The sequence below is a fragment of the Danio rerio genome, chromosome 7 (assembly GCF_052040795.2).
Source record: "Danio rerio strain M-AB ecotype USA chromosome 7, GRCz13ab, whole genome shotgun sequence".
In the NCBI taxonomy this organism is placed as follows: domain Eukaryota; kingdom Metazoa; phylum Chordata; class Actinopteri; order Cypriniformes; family Danionidae; genus Danio; species Danio rerio.
In genome coordinates, this window is record NC_141027.1 from 73,022,363 (window position 1) to 73,041,133 (window position 18,771).

At 37.5% G+C, this 18,771-nt stretch overlaps 1 protein-coding gene across 12 annotated transcripts in view; it reads left to right on the forward strand.

The window, feature by feature from the left end:
* Window positions 1-18,771, forward strand: part of irag1 (inositol 1,4,5-triphosphate receptor associated 1) — a 117,954-nt gene that overhangs the window by 61,238 nt on the left and 37,945 nt on the right. For all 12 annotated transcript variants that reach the window (XR_015496451.1, XM_087262132.1, XM_087262131.1 and 9 more), the window contains 3 exons: window positions 226-349; window positions 2,570-3,041; window positions 15,559-15,777. Coding sequence is in view for 11 of the 12 variants with exons in the window: in XM_087262132.1 (XP_087118258.1) it covers window positions 226-349; window positions 2,570-3,041; window positions 15,559-15,777 (815 nt within the window). In the remaining variant the exon portion in view is untranslated. The remainder of the gene's footprint in view (window positions 1-225; window positions 350-2,569; window positions 3,042-15,558; window positions 15,778-18,771) is intronic.

An 18,771-nucleotide genomic window follows, 5' to 3' on the forward strand; every position in this document is an offset into this window, starting at 1 on the left:
TATGCTGTAATAAATTGTATTGTAAATGTGTGCACTTTTTTCTTGCTTACCATGTATACATAGACATTACATGAAATGTTAGGTCATGAATATTTACTTTGAAAGTTTTAGTAAAGTAATGGGAAAGTCCTGGAATTTTAAGTGTGTGTAAAAATGTGTATGTACCCTGTGATATTTTCCTTTTTACAAGGTGTCTGTTTAACAGCATTAGTTCCTCTCCATCAGGTCTTCCATCTGTGGGAGTGATTATTCCTCCGGGTCATTCTTCACTCTATACTCAGATCTCCCTGCCGGAACCGTCAGCTTGTGAAGAGCCCACGCCACACAACAGACAGGAGAATGTAGCTGGGTCAGTGTTTACATTCCTGTGTGTGTTTATATGTAAAATCCTCACTCAAAGATCATCCAGCGTGAGGTGAGACTGTGCAGGAACACCGGAGTTTATACTGTCACCCACCGTGGCCCCAATAAATTTCTTTGACTCCCAAGTGGTACTTGTAAACCCTTTCAGCATATGCCGAAAACCACAAGGACACATCCTTCGTTGTTATTGCTGGAAATGTCTCCTTTAACTATTATTTTGCTGCTGTCATAACACTCGTATTCCTTTAGGATCAGAATATCCCTGTTGTAGGAGATTTGATTTAAGCCCCGGTCAGAATTTATCATGATTTCATCACGATTTTCCTCGACGTAGTGTTGTAGGGATTCGTAAACGACATATGGGTGTCGTGACACAACATTCAATCGTTTCTTATCGTGTAATGTGGCACAGTTCACAACAACTGATTTTTTCTTGTTCTTTACTACGAGATCCGTCATGTGGGTGACACTGGACAAGAAGCAAATAATTTCTCGGTTATCTCAACGCGTGCTGTTGTTAATGCACTGGTCAGGCAATCAAAAAATAGGCTGCATATTTACTAATGGATGGGTCTCGGTTAATCATTGGTTATGCAAACGTTAAATACCTTTTTTTTTTTAGATTAGATTAGATATAACTTTATTGTCATTACACATGTACAAGTACAGTGCAACGAAATGCAGTAATTCTAAAATATTAAGGTGTTTTAAGCAATTTCATCTGACAGACTGGCACAAATGTGCCGACATCTCCATTCTCACGACGAGTTTCTAAGTTCTCTCATCCTTCCAACATCTTGTCACCTTAGAATTATAAGGTTCTATCTGACATTTTTGTCAAGATTGAGTTATTCACATATTCTTATTAAATGACAACCTATTTGTATGATGTTTTTTTTTATAAGTTGTTTACATTTTACTACTTTTTATTTAAACAACAAAAATAGGTTTTATCTACAAAGTCAAACTCTAGCTATATTTCTTTTTGGCTTAGTCCCTTTATTTATCTGGGGTTGCAACAGCGGAATGAGCCGCCAACTTATCCAGCATATGTTTTACGCAGCGGATGCCCTTCCAGCTGCAACCCATCACTGGGAAGCATCCATACACACTCATTCACACACATACATACACTATGGACAATTTGGCTTACCCAATTCACCTGTACCGGATGTCCTTGGACTGTGGGGGAAACCGGAGCACCCGGAGGAAACCCACACCAACACGGGGAGAACATGCAAACTCCACACAGAAATGCCAACTGACCCGGCTGAGGCTGTAACCAGCGACCTAATTGCTGTGAGGCGACAGCACTACCTACTGCGCAACCACGTTGCCTATATATATATATATATATATATATATATATATATATATATATATATATATATATATATATATATATATATATATATATATACATATATTTATTGGTCTATCAGTGCATGCAATTAATTCTACATTTTTACATTTAATTTTTATTCCAAAAACACTATATGTAGGGATGCACCGAATTTTCAGCTTGCAGAAATTTTTAGACGAAAATAGCATTTACGTTTTTTGAGGAAAGTGAAATATAGCAGAAAATAAGAGTCTAATAAAAGGCACACTGCACACTGCTTTCACTCTTCACCCAGTCGTAGTCACTCCAGGGTCTGAATTGACTTTCATACCGGACCCAGAAGGCACTGCCTAAACCCATTCATTTCAATGGCTTGCAACACACAAGGGCATTTTGTTGCTACTGTGCTAAAATAGCCCCTCTCAAATGTAAAAAGTCTTATAAAATGACTTTATATTATTTGATAAAATAATAATTATTACAACCCATTTTCGGTTTTGTTTTATTGTTTTGTTCCTTTAGATGTTTTAATCCACAACACTTTGTCTAAAAAACAAACCATTATTATACAATGGCTTTCCTAATTGCAATAAATTGTCTAATTTACCTATTTAAGCCTTTAAATTGCACTTTAAGCTGAATATAAGTATTATGAAAAATATCCAATACAAAATATTTAGTACAATATTATGATAAAAGAAATCAGTTAATAGAAATGAGTTGCCAAAACTTTTATGTTTAGAGATGTATTTAAAGAAAAATCTTTCCGTTAAACAGAATTTGTGGAAAAAAAAATCAAGAGGGCTAATAATTCTGACTGTACATTCAGCTGATGGATCTGTTTTGTTTCTTGTTTTCCTCTAGGTCAGACCAGCCAACAAGCAATGACAGCTTCCTCTCCGAGTCAGGGGACACTGGAAGCACCTTAGCTGCAAACAAGGAAACGTGCACGAGTCTGAATAAAGGAGACGCTGGATGTCCAGGAACTGAGCTGCAAAACAGCAGACGTAAAACAGAGACTTCTGAGAGGTGCCAAAATTATAGCGGCAGGACAGAGGCCTTAAAACTTTTGAAGCAAGGAAAGCTTTCCAAGTTCGCAGACGACTGGGATAACCAAGGATTCAGTTCACCAAGGGAGGCCCTTGTAGAGGATTCTGGGATTTGTCAAGAGGAAAGACAGGAGTCGGATTGCTCTGGGAGGAGTCGAGAGGAATCTGAGCACAGAGGAAAGAGTCAAGCAAGGACAAAGAATAGTGAGGCTCAAGAGAAACACAAAACAAGTGATTCAGACACTTTAATACGTATCCAAGCCACTGGTCTTGCTGATAATCTAGAGGTGAGCTATATCCATTCTCCTACAGTTTTATGAATCATATAATTTTATCAGGTTCTCATTCTTTGCCTTTTAAAGAGCTGTGCACCTTAGATACAATGGGGAAAATAAGCATTAAACACGTCACCATTTTTCTCGGAAAACATATTTCTAAAGGTGCTGTTGACTTGAAAATTTCCCTGGATGTTGACAACAACCAGGAAAATCCATATACAGTATGTGAAGAAAACAAATCTAATTAGTTTACAAATGAAGTCATGTGTAAGATAATCAAATGACACAGAGAAAAAGTATCGAACACATGAAGAAAGGGAGGTGTAGAATGGAAGTGAAAGCCCAGACAGCAGCTGAAATCTTAGTTCTTCAGCAACTGTCTGCCCTTCGTCATTGTAAATGAATATTAGCTGCTTGTCCAACATCTACATTAGCAGGATGATGAAGATGAAAGCAGGGTGGACATTTCAGCAAGAGAATGATCCAAAACACAGCCAGCTCTCAAGTGCTTTCAGAGAAAGAAAATCAAGCTGTAGAATGGCCCAGCCAACACCTGATTGAATCCAATAGAAAATACAAAATGAAGATCAAATTTGATAGACGAGGCCCATCAAGTTTTGACACTGTTGAGGTCTGAAAAAGGTCTGAACTAATTAACTAGGACCTGAACACCACGTGATAATTACAGGCAGGTGTGTTTGATATGGGTTGCAACTGAAATCTGCAGGACGGTGGCTCTCCAGGAACAGGGTTGGCCACCCCTGCACTAGTAGGTGCATCTGGCCCATATCTATCAGCTGATAACCATTGATAATGCCCATTCAATCAAGTAATAACATTCGAAGCAGGTGAAATGGGACAACCCAGAATTTAATTTTTTTTTTAGGAAATTAATGAAGTCGAGATGAAGAGACTAATCTTAACAACTTTAAGCAGTTCTAAACACTGAATCTGAACTGAAGCAATACAGCTTATCTTCCTGAACACTATAAAACCATTCTGTAGTTACCAAAAACACCATAGTAGTTTACATAATAATAACCATAGAATTTTACTTTAAACTTCCAAACAACTGCCCTAGGTTGATCGCCATGCACAAGCAAAAGACATGTGACCTAACATTATGCAACCATTTTCCACATAGTTTGTTGTGCAAAACCCGCATTAAACACACTGAACCAGCTAACCAAGGTCATTGTGGAAAACTTCCTGCAGATGTCTTAGAGAAGATTAGAGCTCAACTGCAGATTAGCTACAAATTAACTACAAATTAACTGTTTATTAGTAGTTAGTAAGGTAGAAGTTGGGTTTAGGTTTTGGTTGGATTAAGGATGTAGAATAAGATCATACATTTTAGCTACCAATGAACAGTTACAAAGCAAAATCCTCTGAGTAAAATTTACTCAGTTCAAAGAGTATTTGTTCCCTATTTATAATAAGACGAACAAATTAGTAAAAAGTAAAGCTGCTGTTTGTGGAGTTGCTTATTAATCGAGTTGATTCTCTGCTGAGATTCAATGTATTACATTTCAGCTGATTTAATCTAAGGCTGTAACTTGAGTTAGTAGTAGTTTTCTGTTGCTCTTCCGTGTTTCTGCTTAATAAGAGTAGGTGTTCATCATCAGTCCTCAATCATCACCTAATTAATCCTTTCATTGTGTTATTAACTTAAGTAACATTAACTCAATTTAGAGAGGGTCCAAAAATCTAAATCTAAATTAAGTCAATTTTACTCAGAGGATTTTGCTGTGTAATACCTTTATAATAGGCAGGTCATAACCCAGTAGTAAATAGCATGAATTGTGACCTAAACTAAAGTGTGACCAGTAAGTTTTTGCAGATGGGACAACACTGAAATCTGCCAATAAAATATCTTAAATTGGCATACATAGCTTATTACTTTGGCTTCTCATTCAATAAACTACAATAAATGGAAGTAATACATTCCTTAATGCACATCAAAACATAATGTGGCTGACTCAATTATTTTAGAGGAGACTATTTCCAGCTGTCCAATATCTGATCCTAATATCTTAGCTCTGTTTTACCATGGTATTTCAGCGGTCTGAACACATTGGACAGCAAAGTCACTTGATTGTTTTCATCTGATATTAACGTGCTTGAATGCGTCTCTTGCGTAAGTCTGTGTGTGTGGTTTTCACAAGACTCCTTCCTCTTATTTTGTTACTCTGTACATCACTTTTGCAGGAGCACTCGGTGCGTCACGTAAGTACTATAGATTGTTACACTGCTTAGACTGGGTACAAAGATTCTTTAAATTGTACGAGATTTGCAAAATGTTAGAAACCACAAAGATGATGTCAAAAAAAGCTATTGTAATGTGTTTGTTTTGCTGTACACCACATGACAACATATATTTAAAAAACGTGAACACATCTCACAAAATCTCTCGAGATTTTAGAATAAACTTTGCCGATGAATAAACACATAAACATTTGGGCTGTTGTCACAAATCAACAAGCTGATCCTCCACCTCTTTTCCAAATCCATTTCACTTTGTGCTGCTCCAGGACTGTATTATGCTTTTATCTCCTGCTTTTTGATTGGACATAGTTTTGTTTTCTTGTTGTAATCGTCAACTCGTACAGTATTTTTATTTGTCCTCTGGGTCCCCAAACACATCAGGATTTATATACATTCAAAGCGCTTCACTTTTTCCATCTTTTTTTATGTTGCAGCCTTATTTCAAAACGGATTAAATTCATTTATTTATTTCCTCAAAATTCTACACACAATACCCTATAATGACAATGTGAAAAAAGATTTTTTGAAATTGTTGCAAATTTACTAAAAAATAAAAACCAAAACAATCACATCTACAGAAGTATTTACAGCCTTTGCCGTGAAGTTCTAAATTGATCTCAGGTACATTCTGTTTCCACTGACCATTCTTGAGATGTTTCAGCAGCTTAATTGGAGTTCATCTGTGGTAAATTCAGTTGATTACACATGATTTGAAAAGGCGTACACTTGTCTATATAAGGTCCCAGGGTTGACAGTGCATGCCAAAGCACAAACCAAGCATGAAGACAAAGGAATTGTCTATAGGCCTCCTAGACATGTTTGTTTGGAGGCACAAGGCTGGGGAAGGTTACAGAAAAATTTCTGCTGCTCTGAAAGTTCCAATGAGCACAGTGGCCTCCATCATCCGTAAGTGGAAGATGTTTGGAACCACCAGGACTCTTCCTAGAGCTGGCCGACCAACTAAGCTGAGTGATCGGGGGAGAAGAGCCTTAGTCAGGGAGGTTATCAATAACCCGATGGTCACTCTGTCTGAGCTCTAGCGTTCTTCTGTGGAGAGAGGAGAAACTTACAAAAGGACAACTGTCTGTGCAGCTTCTGTTCCAGAAGGAAGACACTCCCCTCCTGGAATGAAGGACCCTCAGACCATAAGAAACTAAACTCTCTGGTCTGATGAGACTAAAATTGAACTCTTTGGAATAAATGCCAGGCGTTACGTTAGGAAAAAACCAGGCGCCGCTCATCACCAGGCTAATACCATCCCTACAGTGAAGCATGGTGGTGGCAGCATCATGCTGTGGGGAGTTTTTCAGCAGCATTAACTGGAAGATAGTCAGGATAGAGGGAAAAATGAATGCAGCAATGTACAGAGACATCCTGAATGAAAACCTGATTCAGAGTGCTCTTGACCTCAGACTGGGGTGACGGTTCATCTTCCATCAGGACAATGACCCAAAGCACACTGCCAAAATATCAATAGAGTGGCTTCACAACAACTCAGTGAATGTTCTTGAGTGGCCCAGCCAGAGCCCAGACCTAAATCCTATTAATCATCTCTGGAGAGATCTGAAAATGGCTGTACACTGTTGCTTCCCATCCAATTTAATAGAGCTTGAGAGGTACTGCGAAGAGAAATGGCCAAATATTCTCAAAGACAGGTGTGCCAAACTTGTGGCATCATATTCAAAAAGACTTGAGGCTGCAATTGCTGCCAAAGGTGTATCAACAAAGTATTGAGCAAAGGCTGTGAATACTAATGTGCATGAGATTTTTCAGGTTTTTTATTTTTAATAAATTTGCAACAATAAAAAAAAATGTTTTTCACATTGTCATTATGGGGTATTGTGTGTAGAATTTCAAGGAAATAAATTAATTTAATCAGTTTTGTAATAAGGCTGTAACATAAAAAATCTGGAAAAAGTGAAGTGATATGAATACTTTCCAAATGCACTGTAAATTCACTAATAACAAGAAATATATTCTTAGAGTTTTGTTGCCTGAAATGTGCTTATATACTATATTACCAGCATCAGAGACTCTTTAAACATTGGTATGTAAAAATATGGGATATGCTCCCATGACAGGCGATGCAGTGGTGCAGTAGGTAGTGCTGTCGCCTCACAGCAAGAAGGTCGCTGGGTCGCTGGTTCTCAGTTAGCGTTTCTGTGTGGAGTTTGCATGTTCTCCCTGCCTTCGCGTGGGTTTCCTCCGGGTTCTCCAGTTTCCCCCACAGTCCAAAGACATTTGGTACAGGTAAATTGGGTAGGCTAAATTGTCCGTAGTGTATGAGTGTGTGTGTGAATGTGTGTGTGGATGTTTCCCAGAGATGGGTTGCGGCTGGAAGGGCATCCGCTATGTAAAAACTTGCTGGATAAGTTGGCGGTTCATTCCGCTGTGGCGACCCCGGATTAATAAAGGGACTAAGCCGACAAGAAAATGAATGAATGCTTCCATGATGCTACTTTCACTTTTAATTAAAAGATAAAAAATCTTGGAGAAGTAAGGGAAAATACTTAAATGGGTTAATAGCGGTATAGAATGGTAAAATACGGGAGAATCCCATCAAAAACGGGAGTATTAACAAGACTGGAAGGCCCTTTATTATTTATCTATTTAACATTGACTTGTGCTAGTGTTCTTTAAATGAAAAAAGCTATTATTGTGATAACGATAATTGTGCAACATATTGTGCAGCCCTAGCAACCACGATAGAAACTTACGCAAAGCAATCATAAAACCCTGGCAGCTATAGCATTGTGTTGGTGAGCTTTGTACAGGTAAACACCACTCACATTAAAAACCTACTTAGAGATTCAGCATTAGATGCGTGACACATCCTGCCATTATTTCATCAGTCATTCAACTGATTTTAACGTGATGGAGAAAGTGTGGGTTGAGTGATGCAGGCTTTTGTATGTGTGTTTGTTACTAATGAGTAGTCTGTTTTCTCTGTGGCACACTTGTGATAATGTGAATTCTCTGCTGGAGCTCTTCACAGCGCATAACCACCGCTGAGCTTCTCTTCCCTTATAAGACATTCACCAAAATAGCATTTGTCTGCCGAAATTGTCTCTTATTTTTGTTTGGGTGTACAGGAAGCCAAAGATAGCTTTAGTAGCATTCAGATTAGATGAGAATGGATTTAGTGGAATATGGGAATGCATTCCTGTGGGAGAACCAAGGAGTCTCCTTTCACCTCGATCGCTATCTCGAGACCAAGTCGTGTTTATATAACAAGCCGACAGACACACAATTGAAACAACCCCATCGTGATTTGCTGCATTAATGACTCATGCGTATTTTTAGATGTGTTTATGGTAGAGATACAGCATTAGCGGTAATATAAACAGGCAAATGCTTAACTCTTTATTCTGCACATAAGCGTTCTGTGTCTCTTTTAGACAATGTTCTTGATAGCTGTGCTCTTCATCGTAGGAGTGTTTTTGTTTAAGAGATGCCATCAGTAGCTGTTATTCCGCTGAAGGGAAACATTTCCTCTTGAACCTCTCTGAGAGGCAGAAACATGAGATTGAGCTTTATGATAGGACAAATGCCAACGGGGGTAACAAGAATTTATTTGTACATGACATTACGTAGAAGCAAATCTCACACTGTGTGTACTTCAGGGTGCGAATTATACAGTGGCCATAAGGGGAGGTCAACTTTTTTTGGTGATGCTAGTTTGTGTAGTACATGTGTCACGTTAGCGTGATCAAAAACAATAACAAAACGGGAACAAAAAGATTGCGGATTCAAGTGCAGATTTATATACAGTGCAAAACATAAAACAAGGTGTTCAAAGTACAAATAAACCACAAAACCAGAAACTAAAACAGAGGCAAGGCTCAGGAAACAAAACTCGAAAAACTAAGCAAAAATACAAGAACAGGATCAGGAAACAACGAACTAGGAATACAAGACTTACTGCGGAACTGGGAACAAGAAAGACAAGGAAGACAAACGACGCAATGATAAACAACGGTGGAATGATGGAATATATAGTCCAGATAATCAACGGTAACACAGAACAGATGTGATGACAGGTCAGTGTATATGTTCCAGTTTATGCGCGTGGTATGTGTGGAATTGTAGTCTTTCCTGGGACGCTGTAGTGCCTACTGAGTCCTGGTGCACTACAGCGCCCTCAGGTGGTCACTGACGGATGTGACAACATGCTTCAGTGAATTAAATATATGTATTTATTTAAATTATATTTAAATTTGTTAATAAAACATGTTGAATTTTTAGTGCTCTGAGGGATATTTAGTGTATTCTGACCAACAACAATCTTCGATTAGTTAATTCAGAGGTTTCTGTATGTCAAACTGTGTTTAATTTTACTTTACTTTTAGGCTGTATGAAGATGCAAATACCTATTTTACAAGAGAAATGTCTTGTGAACATTTTAAATGTCAATCAGTCCTCTAGATCTGCCAGCTTCAGACTGCTGAATTTTTTTTTCTGAGACTGATTGGTGCGATTAAGCGTTCACAATCATATGAACCGTTATAGAAGTGGTGAAATGTCAAACATTCGCCAAAACTGTCCATGTGACTTTAGTGGTTCAACTGTCATCATACGAAGCTCCAAGAACACTTATGTGCACCAAACAATCAGTAAAAACAACTTTGTTTGCCAAAAAAGGAACTAAAAAGATTTGCAAAATTGTCCATGTGACTTAAGTGGTTCAACTGTGATCATACGAAGCTCCAGGAACACTTGTGTGCACCAAACAATCAGTAAAAACAACTGTTTGCCAGAAAAGCAACTAAAAACATTGGCAAAATTGTCCATGTGACTTTAGTGGTTCAACTATAATCATCCTAAGCTCCAAGAACACTTTTGTGCACCAAACAATCAGTAAAAATAACTTTGTTTGCCAGAAAAGGAACCAAAAACATTGGCAAAACTGTCTGTGACTTCAGTGGTTCAACTGTAATCATACGAAGCTCCAAGAACACTTTTTATGCACCAAACAATCAGTAAAAACAACTGTTTGCCAAAAAAGGAACAAAAAAGATTTGCAAAATTGTCCATGTGACTTAAGTGGTTCAACTATAATCATACAAAGCTCCAGGAACACTTATGTGCACCAAACAATCAGTAAAAACAACTGTTTGCCAGAAAGCAACTAAAAACATTGGCAAAATTGTCCATGTGACTTTAGTGGTTCAGCTATAATCATCCGAAGCTCCAAGAACACTTTTGTGCACCAAACAATCAGTAAAAACAACTTTGTTTGCCAGAAACGGAACTAAAAACATTGTCAAAACAGTCCATGTGACTTCAGTGGCTCAACTATAATCATACAAAGCTTCAAGAACACTTTTGTGGACTAAACAATCAGTAAAAACAACTTTGTTTGCCAGAAAAGGAACCAAAAACATTGGCAAAACTGTCTGTGACTTCAGTGGTTCAACTGTAATCATACGAAGCTCCAAGAGCACATTTGTGCACCAAACAATCAGTAAAAACAACTTTGTTTGCCAGAAACGGAACTAAAAACATTGTCAAAACAGTCCATGTGACTTCAGTGGCTCAACTATAATCATACAAAGCTTCAAGAACACTTTTGTGGACTAAACAATCAGTAAAAACAACTTTGTTTGCCAGAAAAGGAACCAAAAACATTGGCAAAACTGTCTGTGACTTCAGTGGTTCAACTGTAATCATACGAAGCTCCAAGAGCACATTTGTGCACCAAACAATCAGTAAAAACAACTTTGTTTGCCAGAAACGGAACTAAAAACATTGTCAAAACAGTCCATGTGACTTCAGTGGCTCAACTATAATCATACAAAGCTCCAAGAACACTTTTGTGGACTAAACAATCAGTAAAAACAACTGTTTGCCAGAAAAGGAACCAAAAACATTGACTAAATTGTCCACGTGACTTTAGTGGTTCAACTATAATCATACGAAGCTCCAAGAACACTTTTGTGCACCAAACAATCAGTAAAAACAACTTTGTTTGCTAGAAAAGGAACCAACAACATTGGCTAAACTGTCTGTGACTTCAGTGGTTCAACTGTAATCATACGAAGCTCCAAGAACACTTTTTATGCACCAAGAAATCAGCAAAAAACAATAGCCAGTATCTTTTGCATCATATCAGGGTGTGCATTTCACTATAGGTAATAGAATGCTTACGTGGTGCTCTACTGACCCTAATTCTGATACAGTATGCCATACTGAAGATACAGGAGAAATGTTCAATTCAATTCAATTCAGCTTTATTTGTATAGCGTTTTTACAATGTAGATTGTGTCAAAGCAGCTTCACATAAATGGTCATAGTAACTGGAACAGTGTGGTTCAGGTTTTAGTGTTTAAGTTCAGTTCAGTTCAGTTTAGCTCTGTTCAGTGTGATTTAATCATTACTGAGAGTTCAAACACTGAAGAGCAAATTCATCGATGCGTAGCTCTACCAATCCTGAACCATGCGAGGCAGTGGCGACAGCGGAGAGGGAAAAAAAACTTCACCTGATGGGAGTGAAGAAAAAAAACCTTGAGAGAACCAGACTCAGTTGGGCACGACCATTTTAATTTCTCCGCTGGCCAAAAGTCTTGTGCAGAAATTCATTCGCCGTGGTTTATGCTGGAAGATGGCCTCAATGAAGACTCGTCTGTCCCTGGAGCGTCGCTGGAATCAGACTCATGTTCTCCACTCCCCATGACCATCAGCGCAGCAGCAGCTCAGGATATGGCCTGGTCCCGAATATGGAATCCTTGGGATCATCACGTCGCTGGTCTTGGATCCAATCAGTGACTCCGCCTAATCTGAGGACCTCGGGATGAGTATCCCCAGGTGAAAATAGAGAATAAAGAGAATAATTAGCGTAGCTGCTGTTCATAGTGTATATAAGCAAGATGTAGAAGCCAGTGTGGAACCCGCTAGGTGATGCACTGAGTGTATGCTTTACTAAACAGATAAGTCTTTAATCTAGTTTTGAACTGGGAGAGTGTGTCTGAGCCTCGGACATTACCAGGAAGGCTATTCCAGAGTGTAGGAGCCATGAAAGAGAAGGCTCGACCTCCTTTACTTGATTTTGCTATTCTAGGTACTACCAGAAGCCCTGAATTTTGAGATCTTAAGGAGCGAGTTGGTTCGTAGCGAGACAGAAGGTTGGTTAGATAAACAGGAGCTAGATTATTTAGAGCTTTATAGGTGAGAAGTAATATTTTAAATTCAATACGAAATTTAACAGGCAGCCAGTGTAAGGAGGATAAAATTGGGGTTATATGATCATATTTTCTGGACCTGGTCAGAACTCTGGCTGCTGCATTTTGTACTAATTGAAGTTTGTTAATAGAGGATGCTGGGCAGCCAGCAAATAGAGCATTACAGTAATCCAGTCTCGAAGTCATAAAAGCATGGACTAGCTTTTCTGCATCTGAGATGGATAGCATATTTCGTAATTTAGCGATATTTCTCAGATGAAAGAAGGCAGTTTTTTCAAGGTTATATTTGCAGGTTTTTTAGAACACAAACATTTCTTGGAACTTTATATGATTACAGTTGAATCAGTATACCATAGACTGTTTTTACAATGTCATTGAACATCCCGCGACTCTTGCTGTCTATGGAAGATGAGGGAGGTCTTGGATTCAATCAAAAATATCTTTAATTGTGTTCTGAAGATGAACGAAGGTCTCGGTGCACTGGAATGACATGATGATGAGAAACTAATAATATAATTTTGAATCAATGTCTGGCTATCTGAGATTATGCATGGAGATAACCATTACAATCGTGATTTGTGTATTTTTGAGTCATTTGTTGTTTACTTTTTTCATCTGAAAGATCGCCTGAACCCCATAACTTTCACATCAAACATAACAAACAGATGTCGTTGTATTCATTCAAATGTCTCAAAACTCAGTGGTAGCAAATGGTAGCATGTAAGGCTGCATGATATTGGAAAAATCTGACGTTGCGATATTTTGTTTTGCTTGTGATATATATTGCGAATATAATTTCACCAGGTGATTTGAATAGCTCTATTTGGAAAAAAAAATATTTATTTAAATCAATCAGGATGATCAAGTCTTTTTCTATGCAGTGCATCTGCATAAAATACAATGAATTACAAGCATATATAAATACGACAATGATCAAACATTTTAAGTAAAATGTAAATAAACAGGAGAGTCCAGCAGTATTCAGTTGCTGAAAATCAACAATCAAACATAAAATACAACCCAGGTTTATTCTGATTATATACTCCTATATACATTTCTGAACAGAACAAAGACTTTTAGCAGTTTTTGTTTTCACGAATCTACCAGAGGCACTGTGTAAACTTTTTAAGATCTCAAACTTCTCTTGCGAATGCCATTCGCACCTGGTGTTCTCATGTAAACCCACCAGAGGTTGCTGTCGACTGACTGATTTGCTGACTGACCAACCGACCGACCCCTACACCCTCCCCCTTCCCTAAACCCAATCAATAGTGTTTTTAAGAGCACCGATTGGCCTGCCTACCCCCTTCCCTAAACCTAACCGCAGTGTTTTAAACAGCAATCTAGAAAAAAGCCCCCTTATTCTTACCACATTTTCAGATTCGAATCCCATTGTCGCGGTCAACTCCGCTCTGCGTCTTAATTCCACCGACGTACTTGTTGAGCTACCTGACAAAATGATAACAACAGAAAAGCCGTCCATACGGAGGCGGCCAGCTGGTAAGCAAGAAAAGGAATGGTGTCATACTGCCCTGTAGCGTTCGTTTTAAAAATGGAATGCAGCCATACATAGCTCTGGCTACATAATTCGCAAACTCCAGATATGTATATAAAGCTACGTTTTCAGAATGAGCCTATGTCCTCCCAGCAGACATAAAATGTCAAATAACATTATTATTAGGTTAGATTTAGGTTGCCAGTGTCTAAGAACAATGTTAATTCGACGTCCAATAACGATGTGAAATGACGTTGATGTTTGGTTGATTTTAGATTGTGTTGGAAAGTGTCCTAAATCCAACGTCCTAATCCAACATCATAATGACGTCAAATATTGACATTTATTCATCAGGTATGGCAATCAAAATTCAGCTTCTGATAGACGCTGTATTGGTAATGTCCACACAATGTCATGCTGTAACATCATTAGACGTTGGTGTTTTGTTGTTTTTAGATTGCATTGGAAAGTGACATCGGCCTGACGTTGGGTTCTGACGTCAACCTGATTTTCATTTCCAAACAAAATCCAACGTCCCACGACTTTGGGATTCAACGTCAATCTGATGTCATGTTGACGTCCTGTATCTGCTGGGCTGCTATGTGACTGTTGTAGATACGCACACTGCGATATTGATGCTCAAACGATATATTATTCAGCCCTACTACCATGATATGACTATTATTCAGCCCTACTACCATGATATGACTATTAAAGATATGACTATTAAAGCTGATTTATTTAATAGTCTACCATGATATGACTATTAAAGCTGATTTATACTTCCGCGACAAGCATACGCGTAGGTCGCACTGCCCTCTCTGTGGCTGATGTTTTTTCCCCAGAGTCTCTCGTATTTTAGACTCATCTCCCGCCCATCTACTGTCTTGTTCTATCTCCCGGAAAACTCCCGGAATTCCACCCCCCTACCCCCGCTCCACAGCTTTTTGTTACAGTCCCCATGAGCACCGAACCCAATATGCAACCATCTTCATATCCGCTCCCCGCTTTTCAGTTTGCTTGCATCTTCCCCCCGCTCTTCACTTTGCTCGCACACCCCCCTACCCCCCACCCACTCTCAAAAATTGTAACTATAAGTTGCAACGACATGTCGCACAAGCTCTGTGATTGGTCAGCTTGGTATTGGTGACGAGCATGGGCAGTGCTGAGAGCCACAAGCTTAATGGAGCGATTGTTTACAGCTGTTGAGACCTCCAAATGGAATCTTTTGCTTTGTGTTTACCTGATGATTAAAGTTGTTGCATGTCTGCCTCTGAATGAGTGAGTTTTAGCTACTTGTAGCGTTCAGAAAAACAAACCACCCGCGAAGAAACTCAACACAGAGAAACATAATAACCTACTGCTAGCTAGCGTTTCAGAAGTGTTATTGCAGAGCAACACAAACAGCATGCAGAACTATAAATGCACCTCTACGCGCAAACAGGCGCCAAGGGTCACGCCGATCACTCAACATAATAATAAATCAGCTTTTAGTCTACCAATGTACTGCCACAGATGTTACTGTTTTGTAAGAAACTGCAAATATGATTGTATCCTCATACTACATACATGCTTTGTGTCTATACAGGGCCAACAGGACCCACCTCCTGTATGTCAGTTCACACACTCAAGAGGTGAGCAAACTTCATTGAAGAGTGCTCCAAGTTTTGTCACAGAGTCTGTTGCCTCTTTCGTCTTCCCACACACACGCTCTCGGCCCCCTCTCACCCCGGCAATGCCCACCCTGCCCGAGGAAGAGGAAGACTCTCCGGAGGAGCTCGACAGCACATCCAGCTCACCCTCCACAGTGAGTCCAACTGTATCTTTTACATTACAGATGATGCCATTAATCTTTAATCTAGAAACGTTTTTGGAGTATTGAGTAGAATGAGTATAGAATATTACGTTAAAGTTGACATGAAGTGGAAGCTGAGACCTTTTTTTTTTCGTATTGTGATGCAGTTCCTAAAGAAATGGAATATTAAATGAGAAAACAGTGGGCGTGGCTTGTTTTTTCTACTGCAAGCGGATTGGATGTAGTAAAGTAGGCATTTCATTCGGTTAGATTGGGGAAAGCTATTGCAACCAAACAGACACCTCCTCCTTACCATGTCTGTTTGTTGTCAAAACTGACAGCGGGAGGGGTGTGGTTAGTTATGATAGCCACACCCACTACCTCAGACAGACGGAATCTGAGAATTGAACAGAAAACAAACAGGAAGTGTATTTTCACATTTGAATTAAAGATTACAAGGGCAAACATGTTTCATGCACAGATACATTTTTCACCACAAAACCAGCAATGTGAGCTAACCAAATCATTATGGTTAGTTTTGATTTCATTTGTACTTTAAACTTGGTCAGAGATGAACTTGGTGTTCTGAAATTAATTGAAATGGTAAAACCAATGACCCTAATCAATAGTAAAGACGTCGCCATCGTTACTGTTAGTATCAATTTTTAAAATTCTTGAGGAACCAGCTCATGTAGTAAATCTGATCTGGTTATGGTTGTTTGATTACTGATGTGTGCTGTTAGCTGTAGGCCAATCACAACAGACTGGATCATCTGACCAATCAGAGAAGAGCAGGCTCTCAGAAACGAGAGGTTTAGAGAGACCAACTTCAGATACTTCAAATTGAATTGTTTATTGCCCTTGGATGGATAAAAACTTTTTTTTGTTTTGTTTTGCGATATATATTGCGATATGAATACAAGTTTACCAGATGACTTGAATAGCTGTTTTTGGAAAGAAATTAGTTTTGATTGAAATGATTTTGAGGGGGATAGCATAAAATAATATATGAAAATACACATGCATATATACCGTGTATATATATATATATATATATATATATATATATATATATATATATATATATATATATATATATATATATATATATATATATATACTGTATATATATATATATCAAAATTGTAATAAAATATATATATGTATAATTTTTTATTACAATTTTGTTTAACAGTACATAGAGAATTACAAAATAATGTCAAACAAAGCACTGAAGAGTGTAATTGGACTTTTGCAAAGGCTAATATTTAGCTTCCTCTCCTTAAAGTGGATGTTATCAGAGCATGTTACTTTTCCCATGGGATAAAGATAAGTGTTTTGAGTTGGTATGTGTGAGATTTTCTTTCCAAAGGCTATAAAAAAGGAGCTACAGTACTTGTGCAGTTGGAAAATTTCTCATACTGCCTCAGGACTGAATGATGTATTTGAAAAATCAGATCAGTTCACACTCACTTTCGCTACACTTTACTTTCTATCTGCAAAATAAACAACAGCAAAATACATTTAAAACAGGATATTTGCAAGTAGGGTATAAGACTAGTAATATACTGTATGATCTCTAAATGTTAGGATGTGTCAAGATTAATATTCATAGTAATTAAATCTAGAAATTTTCTTGAAAAAAATATAAATAGTTAATAACTCATTTCTAATCACTGATTTATTTTATCTTTGCCATGATGACAGTAAATAATATTTGACTAGATATTTTTCAAGACACTTCTATACAGCTTAAAGTGACATTTATAGGCTTAACTAGGTTAATTAGGTGAACCAGGCAGGTTAGGGCAATTAGGTGAGTTATTGTATAACATTGGTTTGTTCTGTAAACTATCAAAAAAAATATATATATAGCTTAAAAGGGCTAAAAATTTTGTCCCTAAAAAAATGTTAAACTGATTTTATTCTTGCCAAAATAAAACAAATAAGACTTTCTCCGGAAGAAAAAATATTATCAGACATACTGTGAAAATTTCCTTGCTCTGCTAAACATAATTTGGGAAATATTTAAATCAAAAGGGGGGCTAATAATTCTGACTTCAACTATATATATGGATAAGAAGAGTTCAGATACAAAAACCTCTAAATGCCGTCTGAAATTTTCTTCTAAAATGAGCATTTTTATCAGGCTCTAGTGAATAGGTTCAGTAATTTCACTTTCATGGCAAATAATAAGTTATTTTCATAGTCTTTAAAGTGAAATAACTCATCATAAACAAAGGAGGCTGAAAATAATGCTCATTTTCTATGGAAATTTCAGACGGCATGTAGATGTTTTTGCATCTAAACTCTTCATATGTATGGGAAAAGATGAATTGCGATTAATCACATCCAAAATAATGGGTGTTATAATGTAAATGTGTGTGTATTATATATTTTGTTACATAAATATTTACATTTTATTTACAATTTGTATAATAGACACAAATATAATAAATACAAATGTAATTTATATCTACATATAAATAGCCATTTTCTCAAATAAATGCATAAATATGTGTACATATTATATATAACCTTATATATACATAAATATACACAGTTTACACTTATTTTTTGCTGTAAATAAGCTCTAAATAATATACATGTTTTTTTTCACACATTATTTTACTTTGTTTTTTGTAATATTGAAGGCCATTTACATTTTTTTGGATCAAATAACTGGTTTTCGCTTGAAAACACAGCAAAAAATGTAGATGTGTTTGTTTTTATATGTTCAAGTTCAAACTTTTGTGTCACTTTCAATGTAATGCCTTAATTTTACAGAGATATTTCTGTTATCACAACAGTGAGCAAAGACTGGAACAAGCTGGGCCACATTTAGTTTAATAAGAACATTTCCCAACTCTTCTTGAATTAACATTATATTGCCAGATGAGAACATTTAACAAAATATTTTGTACTCAGCAAAGCAAAAGTGTCCGATTTAATAAAAGAAAAGTAAACCCCTCTGTGTCACTGCTCTCCAAGAATGTGCCCAACAAC